Source organism: Triplophysa rosa, linkage group LG7 (assembly GCF_024868665.1).
Source record: "Triplophysa rosa linkage group LG7, Trosa_1v2, whole genome shotgun sequence".
In the NCBI taxonomy this organism is placed as follows: domain Eukaryota; kingdom Metazoa; phylum Chordata; class Actinopteri; order Cypriniformes; family Nemacheilidae; genus Triplophysa; species Triplophysa rosa.
This window is the reverse complement of record NC_079896.1, coordinates 19,345,362-19,362,084: the sequence shown is the minus strand read 5'-3', so window position 1 is coordinate 19,362,084 and position 16,723 is coordinate 19,345,362. Positions and strand designations below refer to the sequence as shown.

Below are 16,723 nucleotides of genomic sequence, written 5' to 3'. Positions count from 1 at the left end.
AAAACATAATCAGATGATCTTAAAGGACTGTGGAAGTTTGTTTTCCACAGTTATCGACACAGGGGCTATGGGCGCAACTGGCAGTGGACTGGGACTAGTCTAAATGCTTATACAATCATCTCATTGAGCTCATCCTGATGCGTGACTCTCCAACCTCCTACACGGAATAGAGGCAGTGGCAAAACATCAGAGAAAACACACACACTCTCTCGCTTTCTTTTTCTGGAAAAACATCCACCTACATTCACACGTTCTCTTAGACTTAGCTGGTACGTATACGCAGTGCACGAGTGAAAAGATTCAAATAAAAGACTTTTGCAAATCAGGCAATGGTGATGAAACTTTGGCTGCGTTTACAGTTAGCATTAACATGCGATTACAATGAATCGGATTTATGATCCGATCATAAATCGATCAGGATGCAGTGTGTTTACACTGGTCAACATCAAGTGGCTTCTGTAACTGGATATCTGATTGGATTTTTGTTTCACACTAAATATTTGAATGTAACGGATGTAACACAACCAATCTCATATTAATCTTGAGTACCTATAGAGTAGTATTGCATACTTTGTATCTTCGAAGAGTCTTTAGTTTGATCACATGTATAAAAGACAGATACAGCTGTACGATTATTTCCGAAAACAGACGGCCTCCGGAAGGCGTGCAGGGGGGCGGAACTAAAGCACGAGCACACAATACATCATTGCATTGTCCCTACATAACTGTTGATTCACTATAAGTTTGAGTTGTTTGCCTTATGCACGTACGTGCTGATTGCCAACAAAATACAGACATTTGACTCAGGTTCACTTACCGCATGCGGTTCATGTCCGGCATCTTTTAGCGCTGGGACTGCTCCATCTATCAGTTTCAAACTATCTCCAAATTCAGCGTTATATCCACCGTTTATATAACACTCCTCACCAAAATGCAGTGAACAAACAAACACAGCTGAAGGAGCACATTGATGGGCATGCCCTTTCTCCCACTCTCCCTGGTTGACGCGTGGGCGTGCTCTTTCATCTCGCTCTCGGTGGTTGACGCGTGGGCGTGCTTTTCCAGGAGAATTGTCCAATAAGGGACTAATAAAAGTTGTTACGTAAGGGAATTTCATGTTCGAAAAAAACTTTCCGAAACCTATACGAACCTTGGGGGAGTGTATCGAGCACAGAAATACTAGGTCATATGCCCAACTCGTTTTTTGACAAGTTGACCATGTCAAGCATGAGAAGACAGCACGTTTAACATAGTAAAGAAGTCAGAATGCATGAAACACCGTTGCACAACCCCTTTAAAACTGTTTTCAGTTGTGGAAGATTTTACAAACCTCACAAAATTAGGAGACTGCAAATAATACAATGAAAAGATAAAGAGCTAAAAATGTATAAATAAACGTTTACACCTGTCTCTTCAATGGGTATGTGTGTAAACACAGCTTTTGTGAGCTAAACAGTGGTGGACAGTAACAAAGTAAATTTACCTGAGTACTGTACTTAAGTACACTTTTTGAGTATCTGTACTTCACTTGAGTATTATTTTTTCTGAGTACTTGTACTTTAACTTCACTACATTTGAAAGACAAATCTCATACTTTTTACTCCACTACATTTATAAAAAGGTCCAAAGAAGAAAATGGTTTCTATGCAGCGGGTTTTCCGGTGTGCGTCATTTATCTTGCTTGCGATCTTCCAGGACCTTTTAATGTTGCCAAGTATTTCAGTTTTTCTAAGTTTGCGGTTTTCCGGCAAGCTTTGAATGGCCATTTAGCAAAAAAATTATGCAAATCTGGCAACTCTGGGATCTTCCCTGCTAAACTAATGTAAACGTAGGTGCTGCTACACCGTTGATAGTGCTCTAAAAAGGCAAATAGAACAATAAAAGACAAAAAAGGCACATGTTAAAGTGTGGTGTAATCATCTGTGGGTTACGATCAGTCAAAGATCATAGAAACATTGTCATGAAAATGACCGGCATAACGGCTAAACTGTAAATAAGCATCACATACACCTTGAGCTACGCGTGCGTGTTAACTTCTGCTCTGCTGCTGTATCATTTAAGCGATTTGGAAAATGAATGATGTTTTTACTGAAGTAACTATAGTTGAAGTATTCCTGTTGAAATAAAAACAACAGAACCCAGCCCAAAATACAACATAAAATGTAATGGATTTAATGGTTATAATGGGAATTGTAATATGGATACTTGTTGTCTACTTGTAGGCTATGTGATGGATTTCTATTGGTGGGATGGTGCCCAAACACACTACAAAGAGGAATTTAATTTAAAAATCTCATTCTACTTCAAAAATTCATTGTTTTTTTCTGCAGGGATAGTATTTGCAGTAAAACCACAGTATCCACAAATTTACCATTTTCTATATATAGGAACCATACTCCAATTAATAATCTTTAGTAAAACCACAGCAACTAAAAATAACATAGTTTCATTATACTAGCTATAGTTCATGTTTGTAGTTACATTATGGTAATACAAATGATAAATCCAACAAAAACATGGCTTCTACACTTTACTATTTACAAGAACCTTACTACTTACTGGTAAATTGTTGCTAAAACTGGTAAAGGGAATATACAAAATAAACAAACACTGCTCATGAATACATATAGGCCTAGGGGGCTAATGAGGATAATTAGGCTAAATGATCATACAGGATTACATCTAAACTAAACATATATGTGCTAAACATATTAAGCTCTTAAAGGAGTTGCTCACTGCAAAATTTGCCCCCATTGACTTTCCATAGTAGGAATAAAAATCAATGGGGGCAAATTTTGAAGTGAACTACTCCTTTAATACAACTGATACTGTGAGCTGCTCAGTGTATTCAGTAGGTTGCTTCAGAGGCATAACGTATACGACAATAAAACAATGCACAGCTGACATAAAGTAAATTTACTTTTAATACTTGAGTACTTTTAAAAGCACGTACTTCTGTACTTTTACTTAAGTAAGAATCTGTCTTTACAACTTTTACTTGTAGTGGAGTAATATTTGACCAGTAGTATCTGTACTTTCACTCAAGTAAGGAAGTTGTGTACTTCGTCCACCACTGGAGCTAAACAAAGTGAGTGTTATTTTGCAGCAATCAATGTCTAGGGGAGTTAGGGAAGGACAACCAGAACAAGAATAAGCTTTTGCACAACTATGGTCTTTTATAGTATTGCCTGTACTGTACTGTATACTGTCCATGGGGCCCAGATGAAATACTGTCTTTTAACACTGCTTAAAGTAAAATAAAACACCCCTGTACAATAAAAGGTGTTACAAAGCAACTGCTATAACAAAACATTTTCTGCAATTCAAGATTCAATATGAACAACATTTTCTGTTGGTGAGGGAAAATTTTTTGTTATTGAAGTAGAGAACACAATTCCTCACCTCACACAGGATTGGTGGAGATTGTGCAGGCCTATAGAATGTGTAATGGCAAGGCACTCCAGTATGGACTTCTGAATTTTATCAACAGGCTGCAAAAATGAAAACAACGGTTTTCAATATTCACATCTTATTTCACACAGAAAAAGCTCAAATTAAAATCTATCTTAAAACCTGTTTTAAACTGGAACTTTATAGCCTGTAGATTAGTCATCTACAGCTGGAATAAATTATTCTCTTCCCATACAGCATTGAAATAACTCCCAAAAGGTGACAATTATGTACGAATGCAGTTCAATGGTTTCAGTATCATCTTGCATGTAAGGACAGGAACGTGGTTATTAGGGCTGCAAGATACAGTATACTGAAATGATCAAAATTTTGCAATATGCATATCACAACCATTTGCAATAACTGGACGATTTTAGTACAATTTTATGTACACTGTAGCAGTGTTTCCACTAGGATTTTGTGAAACTGGTGCTTGATGACATCACACGCTAATTAACATATTCGTTACGTCATCACATAGTTTTAATACTGCGTTCAAGACACCTCGGAAGTCTGATATTTCCCACCACAAACCCGTAAGTAACGTCTGGATTTACTAACATTAAAAGTATTAGTAACATTAATGCTACTAATGATTTAGTAGCATTAAAACATTACAAGTATCTTAACATTAAAAGAGCATCGTTTCATGAATTATTTCCAGGTTGAAGTGGGAATTATCGAATTTCCGAGAGCGCATGAAGGCAGCAAAAGTTGCAACTTCAGACCCGTTTCGATTTTACTCTCTGAACATTACATACAGCTTATTGCCCAATAAAGCCGTTGTCATTTACATATTCTCTGTTTCTGTTGTCAGTTCTGTTTTATAACCAAGACACATCGTCTGTTAAAATTATGGGATGAATTTCATCTCAAAATGATTAACAAATGCATGCACAGTAATCCGCGAACGTGATACAAGTTACACTTGTATTTTACTATTCACAAACAAATGCCGTATGATTTGAATCTGTGAAATTTAGATTGTAATAAACATGAGGCGATTTGTACAAATAGAGACAGATTTGTGAATACAATGTTTTATTTTGTGTTCATGTATAATCATTTTGCGCATACCAATGAGAAGTTGTGCATTTGTGTATCCTGCAGCGCGCGTCCATTCATCCTGTTCTGTGCATTTGGATTTTGAGACGTTCTTTATGCGGTTTTCCATTGGACAATCCACACACAAACAACTTCAGATCCATGCACAACCGTGCATAAACTACGGCCTACCACTAGATGGCAGTCTGACGGAGCGATGCAGAGGTTTGCGGCAGAGGTTGCGCTAGACTTCCATTGTTCACAAATCTGTCTGTATTTGTACAAATCGCCTCATGTTTATTACAATCTAAATTTCACTTTTTTGTGAATAGTAAAATACAAGTGTAACTTGTATCACGTTCACGGATGACTGTGCATGCATTTCAAAACCTCATCAAAACTATTTTAATTTGTGTTCGGAAGATGAACGGAGGTCCTAAGGTTGTGGTGAGTAAATTATGACAAAATTGTATTCTTTTTTTGGTGGAGGGTCCCTTTAACTGCACATGGGCCACATACAGTATATGGTAGGCTGTCAAATTAGTGATTTCTCTTTATATAGTGAATATACAGTATAGTGATATAGTGGTTGTCAAAACTGGCTCCCTCATAAGGTTTTAAAATAGTAAAAAGTGTTGTAATCATGTTTTTTGCACATTGATTACTATTTGTATCATCATAGTTTTACTACAAATATTGTGGTTAAACAATGGCATAGTTAATGTGTGGTTACTGTGGTTTTACTACAAATAAAGCAAACAAACAAGAAATCTCTTAATTTTCAAAAGGATTTGATCTGTTTCCTCTCCTGCTTGAGTGTTTTTTATTTATCCACATGGTGGCCGCTCATAGCTGATCACACTCAGCAAACCAGATTGTTTTTGCTGAGGCCAGCTTATTTCTTTACGATTTTGAATGATTTCTAAATATTCCTTTTAATATAAAATGTATTTACGTATTCAACTCAAGAAAGGAAGTCATATAGGCCTACATCTGGGATGGAATGAGGGTCAGTACAATATGAGAGAATTTCTGTGAACTGTTTTACGATTATTGTGTATGGAGGACTAAACAATCTAGCCACAGGAGGTCACATGCCAGTGTACTTTTTGTGCCGGTCCCAAGCCCGGATAAATAGAGAGGGTTGTGTCAGGAAGGGCATCCGACATAAAACTTTTGCCAAATCAAATATGCGAATCACTAACATGACTTCCATACCGGATCGGTCGGGGCCCGGGTAAACAACGACCGCCATCGGTGCCGTTGACCTACAGGGCACTGGTGGAAATTGGGCTACTGTTGGTCAAAGGAGGGGAGGAAGGTGTGTCCGTAGGCAGAGAGAGAAGAGGAAAGGCAGGAGTTTCAGACTGAAAGTAGGGACTTTGAATGTTGGTACGTTGACAGGTAAAGGCAGAGAGCTGGTAGATATGATGCAGAGGAGGAAAGTCGACATTCTGTGTGTCCAGGAGACCAGGTGGAAAGGGAGCAAGGCTAGAAGCATTGGAGCAGGGTTTAAACTGTTTTATCATGGTGCGGACAGGAAGAGAAATGGTGTAGGAGTGATCCTGAAGGAGGAGTGTGTGAAGAATGTTCTGGAGGTAAAGAGAGTGTCAGATAGGTTGATGAGTCTGAAGCTGGAAATTGAAGGTGTGATGTTGAATGTTGTCAGTGCTTATGCTCCACAAGTAGGTTGTGAGCAAGAGGAGAAAGACAGATTCTGGAGCGAGTTTGAGGAAGTGATGCAGAGTGTTCCCAGAGAGAGTGGTGATAGGCGCAGACTTTAATGGACATGTTGGTGAAGGGAATAGTGGGGATGAGGAAGTGATGGGCAGGTTTGGTCTTCAGGAAAGGAACCCAGAAGGACAGAGGTTGGTAGACTTTGCTAAAAGTATGGAGATGGCTGTGGTGAACACGTACTTTCAGAAGAGGCAGGAACACAGGGTGACATATAAGAGTGGTGCAGGAGCACACAGGTGGACTATATTTTATGTAGACGCTGTAATCTGATGGAGATTAGCGATTGCAAAGTAGTGGTAGGAGAGAGTGTAGCTAGACAGCATAGGATGGTGGTGTGTAAGAGGACTCTGGTGGTGAGGAAGATGAAGAGAGCAAAGGCAGAGCAGAAGACAAAGTGGTGGAAGTTGGAAAAGGAAGAGTGCCGTGTTGTTTTCAGGGAAGAGTTGAGACAGGCTTTAGGTGGTCAGGAGGTGCTTCCAGATGACTGGACTACTACAGCCAAAGTGATCAGGGAGACAGGTAGGAAGGTGCTAGGTGTATCATCTGGAAGGAGAAAAGAAGACAAGGAGACTTGGTGGTGGAATGAGGAAGTTCAGGAGAGTATCCAGAGGAAGAGGTTAGCTAGGAAGAAGTGGGACAGTGAGAGGACGGAGGAAAGTAGACAGGAATATAGGGAGATGCAGCGTGAGGTTAAGATAGAGGTTGCAAAGGCCAAACAGAAAGCTTATGAGGATATGTATGCAAGGTTAGATAGTAAGGAAGGTGAGAGGGATTTGTATCGGTTGGCGAGGCAGAGGGATAGAGATGGAAAGGATGTGCAGCAGGTTAGAGTGATTAAAGATAGAGATGGAAATGTGTTAACAGGTGACAGGAGGGTGAGGGAAAGATGGAAGGAGTACTTTGAGGAACTGATGAATGAGGAAAATGGCAGGGAGAGAAGAGTAGTAGAGGCAAATATTGTTGAGCAGGAAGTAGAAAGGATTAGCAAGGGTGAAGTTAGGAGAGCTTTGAAGAGGATGAAGAGAGGAAAGGCGGTTGGTCCGGATGACATACCAGTGGAGGTATGGAAGTGTCTAGGAGAGATGGCAGTAGAGTTTTTAACTAGGTTGTTCAACGAGGTCTTAGAGAGTGAGAGGATGCCTGAGGAATGGAGGAGAAATGTTTTGGTGCCGATTTTTAAGAACAAGGGAGATGTGCAGAGTTGTGGAAACTATAGAGGTATTAAGCTGATGAGCCATACAATGAAGTTGTGGGAAAGAGTAGTGGAAGCAAGGCTAAGGGGAGAAGTGAGCATTTGTGAGCAGCAGTATGGTTTCATGCCAAGAAAGAGCACTACAGATGCGATATTTGCTTTGAGAAGGTTGGTGGAGAAGTACAGAGAGGGTCAGAAAGAGCTGCATTGTGTCTTTGTAGATTTAGAGAAAGCGTATGACAGGGTGCCAAGAGAGGAGCTGTGGTATTGTATGAGGAGGTCTGGAGTGGCAGAGAAGTATGTTAGAGTGGTGCAGGATATGTATGAGAGCAGTAGGACAGTGGTAAGGTGTGCGGTAGGTGTGACAGAGGAGTTCACGGTGAAGGTGGGACTGCATCAAGGATCGGCTCTGAGCCCCTTCTTGTTTGCGGTGGTGATGGACAGGCTGACAGATGAGGTCAGACAGGAATCTCCATGGACTATGATGTTTGCGGATGATATTGTGATCTGTAGTGAGAGCAGGGAGCAGGTGGAGGAAAGTCTAGAGAGGTGGAGGTTTGCTCTGGAGAGAAGAGGAATGAAGGTTAGTCGCAGCAAGACAGAATACATGTGTGTGAATGAGAGGGATCCAAGTGAAACAGTGAGGTTACAGGGAGAAGAGGTAAAGAAGGTGCAGGATTTTAAGTACTTAGGGTCAACAGTCAGAGTAATGGGGAGTGTGGAAAAGAGGTGAAGAAGCGTGTGCAGGCAGGTTGGAATGGGTGGAGAAAAGTGTCAGGTCTGTTGTGTGATAAAAGAGTACCAGCAAGAATGAAAGGAAAGGTGTACAGGGCAGTAGTGAGACCAGCGATGTTGTATGGTTTGGAGACAGTTGCACTGAGGAAAAGACAGGAGGAAGAGTTAGAGGTAGCAGAGCTGAAGATGTTGAGGTTCTCTTTGGGAGTGACGAGGATGGATAGGATCAGGAATGAGTACATCAGAGGGACAGCACATGTGAGATGTTTTGGAGACAAAGTTAGAGAGGCCAGGTTGAGATGGTTTGGACATGTTCAGAGGAGGGAGAGTGAATATATCGGTAAAAGGATGCTGAGGTTAGAGCTGCCAGGCAGGAGGCCGAGAGGAAGACCAAAGAGGAGGTTTATGGATGTAGTGAAGGAGGACATGAAGGTAGTCGGTCTGAGAGAAGAGGATGCAGGGGATAGGGCTAGATGGAGGCAGATGATTCGCTGTGGCGACCCCTGAAGGGAACAGCCGAAAGGAAAAGAAGAAGAAGAAGTGTATGGAGGACTAAACCTGCAAAAATTATAAATAAATAAATGTATAAATAAATAAATATATAAACGAATAAATGTAATAATATGAAAATAAATAAAGGAATGAATGGTTTGATAAAACAAAATAATTCGTTTTAGCTATTATTGATCTTAGCTTTAACTTTTCTTTTCATTTTTTAAATTGATTTATTATTTTTTGTGTCCATTTTTAATTATTTTTAATTATTATTATTTTTTATTTTTAGATTATTTTATTTATCATTTCCTTTTATTTTTACATTTATTTATTTATACGTTTATTTATTTTTATATTTATTTATTATCGCATGTATTTATTTCCACTTTTATTTATTTATTCTTGATTTATTCTTACTTTTCTGTGTCTTGTATGATAATTAGATGGGTTGGTCTTGCCTACTATTGGTTCAGCGTAGATTGAAGCGTTTGATCGATTACTCTTGACTTGTTTTGGACTAACGTCACGTCACTCACTGATCGTTTGCTTCGTGTATAACGTTAAGTAACTATGGCGGGCGCACAATTAGCTAGAGAGTTACAGCATTTAGCCAATGAAGTCGATAACCATGCATCAAATGACTATGTGTCATTAGATTAGTGCTTATTGAGTGATTTATTACAGATTGACGGGAGATAAATGACAAAGTTCTTCAAAATCTGTGCGAGTCAGGGGGTGCTAAGGTGGTGACCAAGTTCCGGTTACAGGTCCTCTGCCAAAGAGGTGCATGAACGACCTCAGCAGATTCGTCGATTCTGAAAGCACAAGACGACTTGATATTAAGATGTCTAATAAACACAGACTTTCTTGTTACATGATTTTGACATTCTTGTTAAGATTGCAAATTATTGGTATGATCGCCCGTAACGGCTGAAGCGAGGTGAAAAAATAAATAAAGCGATTTGACACGGGATTCGTACCCATACAATAAAGCGAGGCAGCGTGTCACTACGGTAACAATCACACTAAGCTATTTCGCAATGCTAGCTGCTGCGGATCTTTGCAATAATATCAAGATGTCACACAACAATATGCAGCTGGATGAATCAAGGGAATATGCCCGTCTTAACTTGTGACCTCTGTGTTATTTATCTCTTATGGAATGTAGTTTACGAGTACCGTTTAGTAACCACGTCTTTTTAGAAGGAATGGTTTCCATTTGATGGCCCCTGTAGTGAAAGAACGATGCTCATTACTACCGTGTTAACTTGTGACTTAAGTTCACTATGTCTCAATTCATTTACATTATGTTACATCATGTTACATTAAATCTTTACGCTTTTTCTAACCGAAAGGCTGCTTATAACTATCACTTTGACAAAGCGTTAGCTTGCGACTTCGGTTTACAAGCTCATCTGTGTAGTTAAACCTTATTACATTTTGTGCTTTATGATTTTCACCAGTTGAACTGTAACACCACCATAGCACCCTCTGACTCGCACAGACTTTGAATGTGCTGCAAAGAGGCTAACAACCGAGGGAGAACTTTGTCATTTATCTCGCCGTCAATCTGTAATAAATCATCAATAAGTGCATCTAATCTGAATGACACAAGTCATTTGATGCATGGTTATCGACTTCATTGGCTAAATGCTGTAACTCTCTAGCTAATTGTGCGCCCGCCATAGTTACTTAACGTTATACACGAAGCAAACGATCAGTGAGTGACGTGACGTTAGTCCAAAACAAGTCAAGAGTAATCGATCAAACGCTTCAATCTACGCTGAACCAATAGTAGGCAAGACCAACCCATCTAATTATCATACAAGACACAGAAAAGTAAGAATAAATTCAAGAATAAATAAATAAAAGTGGAAATAAATACATGCGATAATAAATAAATATAAAAATAAATAAACGTATAAATAAATAAATGTAAAAATAAAAGGAAATGATAAATAAAATAATCTAAAAATAAATAATAATAATAATAATAAATAATTAAAAAATGGACACAAAAAATAATAAATCAATTTAAAAAATGAAAAGAAAAGTTAAAGCTAAGATCAATAATAGCTAAAACGAATTATTTTGTTTTATCAAACCATTCATTCCTTTATTTATTTTCATATTATTACATTTATTCGTTTATATATTTATACATTTATTTATTTATAATTTTTGCAGGTTTAGTCCTCCATAATTGTGTTCCAACATGTTCTAATGCAATTTTACAACATGTTATAAAATCTTTTCCATGTTATTCAAAATGCACTTGTAATGTTGTTTTAATGTCTCAAAGTTATATTAAAAGTACATGTTTACCAACAATTACAAATGTATTATTTAAATAATGTAATTTCTAAAATAGACTTGTAATACACAAACAATATATAATAAAAAATATTTTTGGAAAAACCCTAAGATTCAAGGCTTCAAAATAAATAAAATGCACACGCAGACACATTTACATTTAGTCATTTAGCAGACGCTTTTATCCAAAGCGACTTACAAAGTAGGGGAAAACAATAGAAGCAATTTGTGCTACAAAAGAACAAAAATGCATAGGTGCAGTAAAACTGGTCTCAGTTAGTCTACCATAGTACACGAAGCTAAGAATTTCTTTTTTATTAAAGAAGACTGTACTAATGGGTCAGTTGTTGATGGTACAGTAAACACAGGCTGAATATCTTAGAGAACCTCACCTTAGGGAAAAATTTACAGTAGTCCCGAGTCAGGACCATCTCAGCCACATCTTTAAGTCCCTCTAGGCCCAGCATATCCGCTGCTAAAACAACCTGACTGAGTAGTAAGCACACACACACAACATCTGCTGAATATTTGACAAGTCAACAGTTTATCACATTGTGAAACAAAAAGTGACTGCAGAAGGTGTTCTTGTGTTACCTGACATTGGTTCCTGGAGGAAAATCTAGAACGGCACCATACATGAAGTAGAGCAAAATCTCCATCTCTTCTGGACCCAGGCTGACCAATGCATGAAACAAAAACAGATTCACACGTTCTCAGATTAGATGCCTTATAAGATCATTACATATCTGTACTTCCTATAAAACAGCAAGTTGAGTGTGGACACTTTCACACATCCTTATTGTTTAATTATTTTTATGGGCTCTATTGACTCATCATAGTTTGAATTGCCTGGCGTGAGTTGCAGTGATTTTTCCAGTTTTGGTTGTTGTCCTACAACATATAACCTACCCCTGCAGAGTGATACACTGACGCAAGCTCTCCATCCAACTACCACACAACATCGCTCGGAAATACTGTGAGCGTGCACACAGAATGGCCCTGAAGGAGAAACACACACACAATGTCAACTTTCCCAATCACTCACACAAACATACACATGCTTCATACCATATCACATCACATCACCCAGGCTCATGGGCTTTATGTTTGTAAAGCAGGCCCTGGGGAAATAACAGTCTGTGTTTAAGATGAAGTTTTACAGAAAATGAAGACAAACTACTGTACATTTTCCAACATCGTCTAGTGCAGCAAAATTATTCTGAAGTACACAGATCAATCCTCAAGTACACTAGGCTTCTGATGACAAAAGAAAAAAAAAGAAAACTGCAAAAGGACAACCAAATTACATTTAGCATGCATGTCAAGTTAATTTAAATTGTGTTATTAACATCAGCGAGGGTCAGACTATCATCCCTCCCAATACTCCATCTCACTCCCCAGTCCCCATTAAGCATTCATTATAGACTGTCTTTAAAAATATGTCACATCTTGTTTTCTCTTAGAAAAAACTGCAGAAATCAGTAACGGCTAGGGCTAATAATAATGCTTAGATAAAAACCCTTGAACACATTCCAGATTCAGCTTATGAGTGTTGGACAGTTCTGCATGCACCTGGTTGCACATGGAATTACATCTTTGCAGTCTGAAGCATTTCATTTCATATACTGTGTGCATGTATTTGAGATTTGCGGGAAGGAGATGTGCCTCATCTCTGGGGGGCTGATGAAAGTAAACAGAAAATGAGAGATTAACTGTACTGTCATAGTGTGTGTATCCTACAGTGTAACTGACAGATTTGCAGCAGTCACCTCAAGCCTGACATACTGATCAGGACTGCAGACGTCTTTCTCTATTTTTACAACCCAAACCCACAGAGGCGCTGCTCCTGGCTGATGGTGAGGAAGAGCCTGTTGCTATAGTAACAGGTCATGGCAACTGCTCTAACATCTGCAGCAATAAACAAAGGTGCTAAAAAAACACTGGATGACTGAAAACTGCACATCAGTGCTTTAATTCATACTAATATTGTGACTGCATGAATAAGCATAAATGTTGGATGCTTAAAAAAAAAAGAAAAATTAACCCACAACAAAAATGTAAAGCAGACAAAGCTTGTTCTAAAAGCAGAGTGAATCTGGGTTGGCTGATGAGCACTAAAAGAAAGGATGGGTTGGAAGAGCGATGCAGAGTTGGCATGAGTTCTGTGTTCCTGCCTGTGCATGAGCTTGCAATGTACAAGCAGTTTATGTCCACACTGAGTCTACTACTACTTGAAAAATAATGCTTGACGTCTCTAGAACTGATTCTGGCTATAAATTTTCTGTCTTACACACAGGCCTTGCCAGTTACAATGGTGGGTAGTAGGGTACAACAAACTAAGTAGTACGTTCATTGGCAGAGACTACATTTTCTGAATGGCACGGAACTTGGTAACTTTAGTGTCAAAAAACTTGTTGACATTTAGTGATTCAAAAAGGCTAAATAGTTCACAAAATGTCAAGCTTTTACTCATGACAGCCACATAGAAATGAATGGGAAGAGCAACAAATATACAAAAATTATCAAAAAAGATTTGTCTGATTTATCACTACTTATTCATTTTGTTTGTATCTTATTACTATTTTCTAATATCGCATTTTCAATCAAATAATGGGTAAAAATGCTTTCATTTGTCGTTCTTCCAAAACAAAGTTCATGTAGGATTGTAACAACCTAAATAAAGAGCGGTTGCTGCATCTGCAGAACTAGTTTGACCAATGAAAGTCAGTAAAAAATATTGCATAAAATAAGATCATGGTTGTAAATCAATATTATTGGGGTGTCTCTAACATACTTTGGTTAAAATTCCTCAGTGGTCATGTAAAATAACATCCTTTTTAACCTAATCAAAAACAGCTCCGTTAACAGTGACCCAATTGGGTCCATGTTTCTTTAAATGATAATGAGCTACTGGCTTATTCCGGTGTCAGGACGCCTGTGAGCCTTTACAGCAGAACACTGTAGATTGTAAAAACAGTCTTCAGCTCTAGTTGCATCAGTGCATTGTTCCCACTTACATCAATAGCTTCTGTGGGGGTTTATTATTAGACTGTAGTTTAATGCTTATGTTTACCTTAATTAGCTGCTAACAAAAGGTGAAGCTCTTTTAAAGAAGAAAATAGATGACTAACTTAAGAAATCTAAAACATGATTTTACCTGTGTGTTGAAAAAACTCTATCTGCCACCTGGATACTGATGTCAGACATGTCACCTCTCCTATAAAGAGCCAAAAGGTCTGCCCCAAGCCCAGAAGCTGGTTCTAAATGTTCTGGCCAACAGACAGAAATAAGGCACTGTTTTACACATCTTGTTTTTTATTTCAATAAATGTACAGTTTAGTTCTTTCTAATGGATATGTCATAAATGTTGTCTGTCCTTACCTGGTTCTGAACTGCCCTGAGAGTCGACCTCATGACTGCCTATAGCAGTGCCATTTTCCACTGAAGAGTGGCCATTGTGTGAAGTTAAGATGCTGCATTTCTTATTCCCAAGGCACTTGCCATCTGTATACGCTTTCCTGTAATGCCAGTAAGTTATGTGTTACTCCTTACTAACCAAACATACAGTACAGTGGAATGCAGTGCTCTGAGACCATACTGACAATCTGAAATAAACTGATTGCCCATTTTAATGTGATGGCAGGTTATAATTTGAAATGATTTTTTAACATTCTTATATCATGCTGAAATTTCAAGAATTAGTATAATTTGCACAACAAATAGAAGCATTTTCAATAGTGGATTTGGATCCCACGCTAGAAGATTACAACTCCACTATGCAATACTATTTGCAACAAACAAATATGAAGGAGGCCTGTAAAAAGACAATAATTACTAACAGTGATAACTAAAATTAAAAAAATATCAGAGAAGAGATAGAAAGTAGAAAGCAGGATATATACTGCAAAATGTCCTTTAGGGCAGCAGGCTCAATGTTCTGCAGGTGGATGACAGGTGTAGATGACTCAGCTCCATCCAGGAGGTGAGGAGCTCGGGCCAGCAGCACCGCCCTGTGGGCCTTCAGTCGAACAGTAGAGCCCAAACACAGAGTGACATCAGTCTCCTGCTCCTCTTGCAGCAACCTGTTACAGAGAAATATAATAAAAGCTCCATCAAAATATTAATAAAACAACATCAGACTCAAAAAGAAGCTTTTTTTAGTATAAAAATAATGGAATACGACACTTTAAAGAGTACATAACTAGGGATTTTTAAGGTCCTATACTTAGGTTTTTTTATGGAGTGTCAACAACAAGTTTATGTAGATGGTGTAAAAACTCTATGTACTCTATGTAAAATGAAACTTATTTCGTAATAATAGGCAGTGATTCATACCTTAATTCTTGACTGACTCTCAAATAATTCGTTCTGCGATCTGTCTAATCCCCTCCTTTCCGCTAGCCTAGTCTGATGTGATTGGTCAGATGGTCTAGTCTGCTGTGATTGGTCTACCGCGAATGAGGCTCACGAGCTACAGTGTTTGGGGGAGAATAGTGACGTTTTTGCGGGCAGTCCTAGCAAAACGTAGGCGGGGACTATATGTAGTGACGTAATTCCGCGGCGGTTCGCGAATCGGACTAGGGACGACTCGTTTGCGTGATTCAGAGTCGACTCCCTTTTTTCAAGCCAATAACTTTGTTATTCATTCACCTTCGGATTTACAACTTGGCAGACTGCTTACTTTCAAACATTGCAACATTATCACAGCATGAAATGTCATTTTCATGATCTCATGTTATGTACTCTTTAACTAGACAAAACTAGAGAGAATGTGCACAATTTAGAACTTGTGAACAGAAATGCATCACTTCTCTTGTTAACCTCAATTTACATTTCTTTCACTTCATTTACATTTCAAGTGGGAAAGCTTGTTTGGAGGAACAGTATAAAGTGTCAACGCTGATACTTTTCTGCTTTCAATCGTGTATTTTGTTACTACAATTACAATAAACTTCTTAATTGAGATCTTTGTCCTCACTTTTCTTACAATACCCATATACATTACAGTACATTTATTGATTCGTGATGACTTATACTTTAAACGTCTCTTTAAAAATGAAGAAATTCAAAAAATAATTCTTAAAAAGTTCAACATTTCAAGTGCTGGGCATGTGATATTGAACGACTCACATCACAGTTCTGGCAGATCATGCGAGTCAAGCTTGCATCAGCCGATCACATCAGGTGCAGGCAGCTAGTCTATGTTAACCAATAGTCATAAATTGTGTCCCAAATTACATACTATACACTATGCACATAAACTATGCACTATGCACTCAACCATGTAGTGTATGAATTTTAGAAGGGTAGCATCGTCCCAAATGGAATACTAAATGGTTTTAATCTAACCGTAAGTATATTGGTGAGATGAGTGCAAATGACGTTCAATCGCACGGCACACTATTTGTACACTGTACATTTAATGTAGTTTTCATCTGTTTTGCCCATCATTACTTTAGTCATCATCAGATTGAAGCGTTATCACTCTGCAGGAGAGTTTTGCTCGAGCAGCGTCTGATAGACCCGCCTCCCTTCTGCTACGTATGCGAAACCTCGACGAAACTGTCCAGAGTTCCACACTTCATATTTTCAGTTGAAAAAGTGTTAAATCCGGGTGTTTCAAGTGCACTTCTTTTTTGAGAATTTTCAATGTGAACGCACTACTCACACTATTCATAAAATGGCGTAGAATAGTGCATAAGTGCGCGAGTCATATTAAAGTTGCCTTACTAAGCTCCTTATCAGCTGCTTAATTGT

At 38.4% G+C, this 16,723-nt stretch overlaps 1 protein-coding gene across 3 annotated transcripts in view; it reads right to left on the bottom strand.

Moving 5' to 3' along the window:
• btbd8 (BTB domain containing 8) overlaps positions 1 to 16,723 on the bottom strand; it is a 43,252-nt gene that overhangs the window by 18,653 nt on the left and 7,876 nt on the right. For 2 of the 3 annotated variants that reach the window (XM_057339075.1, XM_057339076.1), the window contains exons 3-9: positions 14,869 to 15,048; positions 14,348 to 14,484; positions 14,124 to 14,235; positions 11,876 to 11,965; positions 11,561 to 11,641; positions 11,359 to 11,455; positions 3,403 to 3,491 (exon numbers count right to left, since the gene is read on the bottom strand). In XM_057339075.1, the coding sequence (XP_057195058.1) occupies positions 3,403 to 3,491; positions 11,359 to 11,455; positions 11,561 to 11,641; positions 11,876 to 11,965; positions 14,124 to 14,235; positions 14,348 to 14,484; positions 14,869 to 15,048 (786 nt within the window). The remainder of the gene's footprint in view (positions 1 to 3,402; positions 3,492 to 11,358; positions 11,456 to 11,560; positions 11,642 to 11,875; positions 11,966 to 14,123; positions 14,236 to 14,347; positions 14,485 to 14,868; positions 15,049 to 16,723) is intronic. The other variant, XM_057339078.1, reaches the window with a different exon arrangement.